General features: G+C 60.4%; 1 protein-coding gene across 1 annotated transcript; it reads right to left on the bottom strand.

Moving 5' to 3' along the window:
• Window positions 1-1,208: 1,208 nt before the first annotated feature.
• JKF63_07148 (uncharacterized protein) lies at window positions 1,209-6,008 on the bottom strand (the record flags this gene model as incomplete). Its single annotated transcript, XM_067903089.1, has 1 exon — window positions 1,209-6,008. The coding sequence occupies one exon, from the start codon at window positions 6,006-6,008 to the stop codon at window positions 1,209-1,211; it is 4,800 nt and encodes a 1,599-aa protein (XP_067759527.1).
• Window positions 6,009-10,131: the final 4,123 nt, after the last annotated feature.

Here is a 10,131-nt window from a genome sequence, read left to right as displayed (position 1 = left end):
GATGGCGGTGGTGGTGGCGGCAACGATACCGGTGAAAACTTTTTTTTTAAAAAGGGGGGAGGGGTTGTTACTTCTTTGGATGAACCAAGTGGGGAAGCGCCATCCCCACAGTTGTGGGAGTGGTCATATATATGGGACAATGAGGAGAATGCGCGCCCATGGGCGAGAAGGCGAGAGGGGGGAGAGGGGGAGAGGAGGAAGATAAAATATGTGGGGAGCGGCATCAGCTACGAATTGAAGGGGAGGGGAGGAGGTGAAGAAGGTGAATGGCCCATCACATCCCATTTCCTCATCATAGGGTGTCCAGCAAAAGCGAATAAAATGCGTAGACAGATGTTCAAGCACACGCGAACATCAATACATGCATAAATATGTATGTATTGATGTTAATGTGTGTGTGTGTGTGTGTGTGTGTTGCAACTAAGGGGGATACACGCGTGAAGCAAACAGTGGCAGCTTGTCTGCATGAACGACTTAACCTATAAATATAAAAAAAAAAGCAAACCGAAACAATAAAGAGGGAAGCTAATTCCTCGCACCCTCCTCCTCCTCCCCGCAAAAAAAAAAAATTTGGAGAAGAGTCCACCATGAATCCGTTGGAGACTACTATTGTACATCTCTAAGTTAGTTGCAGCGTTGGCGACCACCTTGTGCGTTGTGGCGATGTGTTCCAACTACATATACACACACACATATATATATATACATATATTTCTTTACGTAACAAATAAAGGAAGGGCTAGCAGACATACGTGTCGCCGTCACTACCCATCCCCACCCCCCACCCCCCACCGTCTTCAGATGCAGCCACTTCACTGGCGATGAGACTGCTGCCCGCTTCTCAGATGATTGTATACCTATCTGTAGGATGCACAGCATGAAAAAAGGAGGCCACAGACGAAGAAGAGAGGAGGGGAGGGCACAAGAGCGGCGATAGCATTTGGGGGGGGGGGGAGTTGTAGATGTGTACGTGTGTCGGCTGGGCTCAGTCTCTACATCGATGTCACCACACCGAAGCACACACCTCGGGCATAGAAGGAACAGCAGAATAAAAAGGGAAAAAAAAGGGGAGGGAGGTACGACCGAAGAATGCTTCTATTCTACATGCGTGTGGCGACGCCAGCATCGACAAGACTCTCAGTCTGGTTCACGTTAGCCAAGAAGGATGCACCACCACCATCACCATCACCACCACCACCATACATATCTTAGATCTCCAGCGTGACGGTCAGCTCCCCGCTTCGATAACCCCTGCGCCTCAAGGTGATCCTCACATTGTGTGCGCGCAGCTCGCCGCTGTTGATGCCGCCATGGTTGTGGCGCTGTGGGTTGAAGCCAAAGCTGCTCAGTCTTAGTTTGCCGACCGCCAACGGAGTATCGACACCCACTTGCATTAGCTCAACAGCCAACACAGAGTCGCTCATCTCCGTGGCAGTGTCCTTGTCACTGTGGACATCGCTGCGGTATCCAAGCGCTCCCTTAGTTGCGCTGGGGCGATGCTCATCATGTGAGCGACCAGCGCCGCTGAGGCCGGGGGAGGTCAGAGGGACGGTCAACGTCTCGAGGAGGAAGTCGAGAACTTTGGCAGGCGACGTACCCGACAACTTGGCGCGGTCAGGGGACGAGTGCATCGTCGACGTCTTCGCGCCATCACCGAGCGCTGCTGGATCACCACCTTTGGGCGCCAACGAGATTGAACCGGAAGGGGGTGACTCCCCCGTCGAGCCCAGCGGGACCGCTGAGGACACCACCGAGCGCACTGCCGATCGTACGCGGATATAATATAAGTTATGCTCCTCTCCTGACCACTGCTGCTGCTGTTGTTGCGGTTGCTGGGTGCCGCTGGCACGGCCGCTCGCCTCGCGATTAGCAACCGTACCTGGCTTCTGGACGGATTCAAGTGGAGGTCGCCGACAGCAGTGCAGCGTGATCTGCACTGCTGTTTTGGCTGCTGACATGCCCCCAGGTATCGTGCGATCAATGGCGTGAAGACGCTCCTGATAATTGTATGAGCGTGAGGAGTACTGCTGCTGCTGCTCGGCAATCCATCCGTATAAAAGAGAGAGCGGCACACGATACAGCGCTGCAAGGCGTTGCAACACCTCTTGGACTGCCAACTGCGAGAGCTCCAGTACGCTAAGGTGGGTGGCCATGAGTTGCTGAAGGACGCCGCCATGCGGCTGCTGCGCAGATTTTGGCAGGGGAGGCGGCGGTTGCGTAGCCGTGTGAAGGCCGACAGGACTCGGAAAAGGTGAGGAGGTCGTGGGGGGCGTGCTGCATAACCCGGCAGAACCTCTCGCCACGGTGGCCCTCTGCACCGTCAACCCACGAGCGGCATCAGCCCCTATTGGGGCTGATGCACCCATTGCCTGGTGCACCTCGCGCTGTAGCCGATCACATGCCTCGTCCAGTAGCGCCGAGACCGCAGGCCACGACACGGAAGACACGCTCTTGTGCGCCAGTCTGGTGAGCACTTTGATGTAGGCAATTCGCGCTTCGAGCCGAACAGCCGCATCCAGCCGCACAGCCTCATCGTAGATCACCTGACGGTGAAAGGAAAGCACTGCCTGTGGCACGTGCGATCGTGTGATCGTGCTCTCCGCCTCCTTGTCCAGAAGCATCAGAGGTTGCACTGGCAACATGGAAGCCACAGCGGAGCTGCGGGCAGAGGCATTCGACAACCGGTTCGGTGACAACGTGTCCACCGCAGACGACGTGTCTGGTTGCACTTCTGACGATCCTGCTGGCATGGAATCGTGCGTCGGGAGAAGCTGTCCGGGTGTCGCAGCCGCATCACACCTCCCTGTGCGGGTGCGCTCGGTGCCCAAGCCCATGCTGCGGTCCATCAACTGCTCTCGGAGTGGCCGCAGTCGCTGCAACATGGCACAGGTGCACTCGATGTCGCGACTGTGCGCTTGGTCGGCCTCCACCTCCCACTGTCGCGTAATGAGCATTTCATGCTCGAATAGCGCGGCGGCGCGCTCGCCAACACCCACCTCCGCGGGCAGTGGCTTGCGTCGAGGGGCCCTCTTTGATCCTAGAAGACTGTTGTTGCATCGGTTGCGAGGGGGCCGCTGCAGCAGGGCGGCGCCGGTAACACTAGCCCCAGATGCCGGTGCGCCGAGTGCAGAAGCCCGAGGAGATACAGACTGTGTCATCCCAGAGCGCGATCGCAAAGCCCCACCCGCCGCCGCGGCAGCAGCAGCAGACATGGGGGTGATAGCGCTCAGCGTGCTTATTGAGTTTGCCAGATCGCTTCCGAGTCGCACGCCGTCTTGAGTCCTGGGCCACTGAGGAGATCCTTGGGCCGGGGGAGGAAGCGGAGGTGAGCCAGAATCTGCGGCAGACCGACGAGCCACAACGGCGCTGCCGCCGCCTGTCGTCTTGGCCGATGACACGCACACGGGCCCACGCTGCCCAGGAATAAGCGGCGCCAGTAGTTGCCGAGCGGAGGGCGTCGCCTTATCCCCCGGGAGACAGCAATCTGGGGGTGTTGCCATCGGTAGGCTGCGTGGCACCGACTCACCTTCACCACCCACGCTGTGGAGACATGTAGAAGCCGCCGCCGCCGCTGCTGCTGCTGCTGCTGCTCTCCCCCCTCGCTGTCTGGACAGACAGCCTTTCTTGGATCTATGCAGCCCATATAAGGTACACTCATTCGCCTCTGCCAGGAGTCGCTGCAGCTCAGAGCGCAGGTACTGCTCTTCGTTGTGTATCAAGAAGGGCATGCTGTGGTCTTTCGCTTGCCCAAGACTCACCGTATCGCCATCAGCAGCATGCAAAGTGGAAGGTGCCAACTCATGGGCGTCGACGTCGATCAGGGTGCCGCTGTTCAAAGACAATAATGGAACTAACAAGCTGCCACGCCGCTGCGGTGGCCCGATCGATACACCGGGGGTATCGGCCTCCACACAGCTTGGGTCAGTGTCCTTGCAGCGGCTGCCACCGCTGCCGCCGACACTAGAGCTGCTGGCGCTGACCCGCTCCCCCAACGATCTGCCCCCCTTGTCATCAACCTCTGGTGACTGCCCCGCACGCCTCTTATTTATGGCCAAGTCAGTCGTCCTCAAAGGGGTTTGATAGTTGCCGCCGCTGTCGCCGTCGTCGTCACCGCCACTCCCGGTATTGACCTCGTCGGTCTGGACCCCGTCGGGGATGCCGCCCCATGAGATGGTCAGCGCCGTGAGATCCCTATCGACGGAGTTCTTTAGATGCACAGGTGTTCCTGGTGAGTGCCCAGCAACACCGTCCGACTCATCCTTTGAGACCGCGGCTGCCACGATGGACCCCCGAAGCTTCGTTCGCGCGTGCGGATCCGCACCTCTTTCTTCACTGGCGATGCCTCTGTAGGCGCGCAGCAGTCGCTGCCGACTTTCCTGGACCTGACGCTGCAGCATCGGCGGCCCAGCGTGCAACAGATCTACTCGTCTGCGATGCAGCTCAACCCAGCCACGCGCTGTCTTCTCACGCACCCTGTAGAGCGGCAGGCGGGACATGTTCTCAGTCGCGACTACACCTGCGCTTGCCGTGGTGAACGTTTGTGGTGCCGCAACGGCAGCAAGGCCGCTCGCATCCGGGTGATGTCCACGAATTCGGTTCAACTGCATAGATCCCGCCTCGCCACCAACGCGCAGGTGGGGGCTGAGAGCGGCAACAGCGTCGTCGTCGTCGTCGAGCCCACTCATCTTGGAGAAGGCCTCTATGGAGCTCGTCTCGTCTGCCTCCTCCCCGTCGCTGCTCATGCTGGCGCGGCCGCCGCCGCCGCCGCCAACACGAGCACTGCCCCTCAGCGAAAGTTGCCCCGATGGACGGCTGGTCGAGCGGCTGCTGCTGTCGTGAGGTGAATTGGTCCGACGTGGCCCACCGGACTTCTGCAACAAACTGCGACTCTCCACATAGCCGTCAGCCTCGCGGTGGTGGCGGCGGCGGTGGCGGTGGTGGCGACGAGTTTGCCTCTGCCCATTACCTCCGTTGTCGACGACTTTACGAGTATCCGAAGCACCTGCGGCGGCAGTAGCAGCGTCTCGCACATGTTGCCTCCGCCGCTGCTGCAGTTGGCGTACAGCGTTGGCGCCGCCGCTCGCCTCGATGTGTTGCATAATCACTGCGAAATCACGCATTTCTTTTTGTGATTGCACTACCGCCGCGACTCGCTGTTCGTGAAGCTGCGCGGCCGCCTGCGCCACAGCCGACTCCTTTCCGCGCAACAGCCGCGCTGGCTGCGAAGACCGTGAAGAGGTGCACGCCGCCCCAGTGTTGGCTTGGGAACGCGCTGCGGTTCCGTTCAGCGTAGCCTGAACCCAATGTGAAGTGTAAAACAGCCCAGGTGTGGGGTCACCTCCCGCATGGGACGCCGCCGCTAAGGTGGCTCCTGTTGCTCCTGAGCGCTTGAGTGCAAAGTTGACACGGTCGCCGACGAGGGCATTCGAAATTTGCCTGGGCGATCGCCGAGGCGTCGACGGGTGGGGGAAGAGTACCCTCAAGTGCTTCGGCTGGGGCTGCTGCTCCTGCGAAGGGGCGAGAGGCTCTGGGCACTCGTCCGGTGGTGCATGGAGTTGCCGGGGCGGGGCCCCATCGGTGTTTGGAGCGAGCCGCGGTAGGGTGTCGTCTCGCGTCGCCGTCAAAGCCGCCGCGGTGCTGGTGCAAGAATGCAGCCCGTTACCACCCGTGGTGTCGCTGCCTTCTTGCGCGCCGCCTGTGTCTGAAGCCAGCGACTGCCCCTCGTTTGTGGTGTGATGGTGCTTCGGTGGATGCTTTGTTATCGCGCGGCCCTGGCCACTACGCGTTGCGACCAGCAACGGTGCCTCGCTCCCAGTAGCGGCGACCCGCGAGGACAACAACCGCGTCGAGCTCGATGAAGGAGGCATTGTCGCCATGAGTGGAGCCGTATTGCCGCCACTGACATGGTCTAACGAAGGTTCTTCGAGCATGTCAATGGCCAATACGGAGGTGCTGCTGAGGCTTGCCAGCTCCTCTGCCGCGTTGTACGTTGACACTACCTTTGCCATGGTGTACCTGTTTGTTGCACAAGGCCTGAAGAGAGAGTGAGAGGGGGGAGAGGGGAGAGAGGGAAGACGAACGTAAGGATAAGGAAAGACGCTTTGAAGGAGCGCTGTTGATTTTGGTTCACACGCAATCAATGCCCCCCCCTTCTCCACCCACACACACACAAAATAAAAAAAGGGGGGGGCAGGCAGTGGTGATGTGCCTAGGCGCAACTTATTTAGAGTGAAGGGTTGGAAAGAGAAGTGAAGAGCTCAGCGCTGGGAGTTGGGGGGCTAGCTTCAGGCCCAGGGCCCTCTCGCATCCCCCACCCTGGCCGTATGGCATGCTTCTCCGCCTCTCCCCCCCCCCTCCCTCCCTCCCCGGTTGCTCTTGAGTCGCTGCATACCATCACATATGGCGCGGAGACTTGCCACATCGGCGTCTGGAGGACTCAACTGTGTGGCTCGGGCTGCTCTCCTCTCTTTCCCCCCCCCCCTCCATCAATCCCATCGTAGTGAGATATCGGGGGAGAGAGAAGGCCCCATGCAGCGCATCGAAGGATTACGAGGAAAGCCCCTGCGTGTAACATCGAAGTATCACACACAAAATGCACGCTGACCTACGAGTGATACGCAAAACATCCTGCGTAGCCCACACATACATACACACAACGTAGTTGGACGCCACCCAAGAGAAAAAAAAAAAAACAGGTGGGATGGAGGTCTCAGAGAGAGAGAGAGAGAGAGAGAGGGGTGCAGTCAAAAAGGCAACAGCGTCCTCCACACTCAATGGCGTGCAGACGCAGATATCGCCCCTTCTCACGTGCACCTCTGCTTTCCGTCTTGTGAGGAACGCAACTCGGGGCAGGCCGTGCAAAACCACTTTTTTTATCCATGCCCTCCTCCTCCTCCTCCTCCTTGCTGACCTTATTTTTAGAGTAAAAAAGGCACACACACACACACACACACACACACACATGGCCGAAAAAAAAAAGAGTCACTCGGGGACTAACATACCATACAAATAGCGGCTACAGTGCGCGCGCGGGGGGGGGGGAAGAAGAAGAGAAGGCAGGTTGCCGTGCACGCGAAGCTTTGTGCGCGACTCGCTCACTCGCTCGCGGGCCTCCTTCCTTCTGATCGCAAAAAAAAAATGTTTACTGGCAGAGCCCCCTCCTCCTCCCCCTCCCCCTCTCCTGCATTACATGGCCTTGCATCCCCTATCACGTTAGCTGCGATGATCGTCGCGGATATCTGACGCTTTCACCTCCCCAGGGCCTCTCAAAAAGGGGAGTCAGACGGCACTGCAGTGCTGCTGAGGGATGCCAAGTGGTGGTGACTAGATGATGCGGATGAGCTGCACAATCTTCTGTCCACCGTGTCAGAGTACCGAGACCGCTGCTCCAGCGACACGGACGGCGCCGGTGACTCATGCACCACACCCGTTGGATGTGTGATGCGTAGCACCTCAATTCTAGAGGAGTTGGGTTGCACCCTGTGGGGTGCCCTGTGGGGCACGGAGTAGGGGGATGCACGTGGACTGATCAGCTGCGCGGGCGAGGCGGTGTTTGGGTACGACGGCGGCATCATCACTGAGCCTCGCCGGTCGCCACGGGCGGCAGGCAAAATGCCCGCTGCGATTGTGCTCACCTCACTTCTCACGGAGCACCCATCCTCGCTATGGTACCTCTCTCGACCGACTGCGCCACCGCCGACCTTGGCGAGGTCTGGCCCCACGGCAGCGGCAGCTGTCGCATCATCAGCTACCTGTTGGCGAGCACCAAAAGTGGCTGGGAGCGCCGAAGTGGCAGTGGCGCGGTGCGCTGCCACGCCCATAGGCAGCGCTGCCGGTGCTGCCGTGGTCCCCAAACCGGACAGCGTAGGTGTGGCGGCCGCGCTGAACCTTCGAGTTGCAGGGCTCCGCTCTCGGCCAAGTCCTAACGCCGCGGTGGCGCTCGGGAGCACCGGGCCGCGATCCTCCCGTGGTGTGGCACTCACGCAGGTGTTCGCCGCCTCTGAAGTAGCAACAGCAGCGAGTGCTGGGGATACAGCCGATGCAGAGTTCGGAAGATCCCCCAACTGGGCTGCTTCGCCACAATCGCCAGCTGAGGGGCCAACTTGAATCGAGGGAAACGACCCTGCAGGCCCCTCGAGGGACTGAGACAGTTGCAGCCGCCGGTGTGGCTGCAAGATCGGGGGTCGTGCGTCGCCGTCACGAGACACGCTGCTGACGCGCGGCCCCTCCTTGCTGACAAACGTCACCAGCATAGGGTTCCGCAATCGGGTCGGGGTGCTGCGCATTGGTGGGGGGCCATGAACTGAGGAACCCAAAGAGCCACGATGGGGGCTCGCCGCTCGACTCGAGAAGCTGATGGGCGCGCAGTCCGTAGGGATGGCGGCCGTTGCTGTTGTGGACAGGTCCTGGGCAGCAACGGTCGCCGCCGCCGTCACCTTCGACTGCAAGCCCGTAGATGAGTAGGGCGATGCGACTGGAGAGGGCCTGGAAATCCCTGTGAGGCTGTCAGGTGAAAAGGCACAGGCGGCTGGCAACACGGGTACGACTACGGAGCCGCGATCGTTCCGAGTGCCGCCCGACACCCTCCTAGAGGGCTGGACAGCTTCTGCTGTGGCTGGCGGCCACCCCAGCGAAGCCTTACGCTTGCCGGAGAATAACTGCGGTACGCTCCCCGTCACAGTAGCACTAAGCGAGCGCCTCGCTGCCGCTCTGCCATTCAGCGAAGTCCGCTGGGCCGCTGACAACGTCACAGGACCACTACTTGGGCGTCCTGATGGCTGAGGTGGTAACGAATGCCTCCGCGGCCGACGGTGTGACCTCGGGTTAGACGATGGAGCAGCACCATGTGAAACAACGGGCTGCCCGGTGGAGCTCTTCTCCATGGAGTCCAACTGTGAGACCGGGCGTGGGTCGATCCGTGCACCGGACATCGCCCCTTTTTCAACTCCACCGCTACCCTCGTCACTCACGCGAAACAGCTCCAGACGAGGGTTCGGCTGCGGATGCAACGAGCAACACTGCGATGCACGAGACGGCGGCAGGCGCGCCGCCGCCGCACCATCCCCGTCGGGCGCGCTTGCTTTTGGCGGCAACCCCCCCAACGACGTCAGAGAGGGGAGACTGTCGCGCAGCACACACGAAGTCGACGCCGCCAAGGCCGCAGCGGTGGAAATGGAATTGGTCGGGAACGCCTGGTGGCTCAGACCGAGCGCCGGCCCAGAGTGAGCCCCCTCGGCGCTCCGCAGTACGAGCGGAGAAGGGCGCTGCCGTGGCGCTTGCTCGGCCTCATGCGACGCACGAAGAGACAGGGGCGCCAGGGATGCCCCAGTGGCTTCGGTCCCTGGTGCACGCTTGAAGCCAAAGTAGTACTGCTTGACGGCGTTTCGCGAGTTTCTCTGCTGCTGTTGCAAAGGTGCTCCACGTAGGGGCGGGGATGCGGCCTTACCATCCAACGCAACCGCAGGCGCGATAGGTGAGGTGAGCCCGTCCGCTGTGGCGGTGCGGTGGTTGACACCACTGTCGCTGTCTTTTCCTGTTGCCGATGCTTCCACCAGTACGGTTGAATGCAGTGCGGTGCCATCTACATTGTCGGTAAAGACCGATGGCGTACTCCTGTGAAGACCAGCTCCAGCTAACGGGGTGCCTGACGAGTTGGCCGCGACGTCCACGCACGACCGGGGCTTCGTGGGCGCGAGGTTGTCCCTACTACGCTGCCGCTGCGCTGGCGGTGACGGCTGCAGCTGTGTGGATGTGCCGGGGGCAGCACCCAGCGGATTCGAGGAGAGCGACTGTCTCCGCGAAGTCACCGGCGCAGCACGCTGAGCCACAGCAGCTATAGGGTGGAGGAGATCAGCACATGGAGATCGCTTCGCCGATCCCGACTTCGCCCTCTTCGGCCCATACCCTTCTACGAGCATGGTCGCCTCCTTCGGCTGACGCTTCGATGGGCGCTCGTTAGATCGAAGGAGTGGCGTGACGCGACCCTCACCAAGGGACATCATCAAATAGACATCATCGAGACTGTGTAAAGGCTTTGTGGACGGCCCACAGCACACACTGACGTCACCAGAGCCTCGGCGTCCGTCATCAGTGTCGGTGCTGCCACGACGCAATGCGGTTGCGAGTGGTGAG

Source organism: Porcisia hertigi, chromosome 6, assembly GCF_017918235.1.
Source record: "Porcisia hertigi strain C119 chromosome 6, whole genome shotgun sequence".
NCBI lineage: Eukaryota > Euglenozoa > Kinetoplastea > Trypanosomatida > Trypanosomatidae > Porcisia > Porcisia hertigi.
This window is presented reverse-complemented; position numbering and strand designations above follow the sequence as displayed.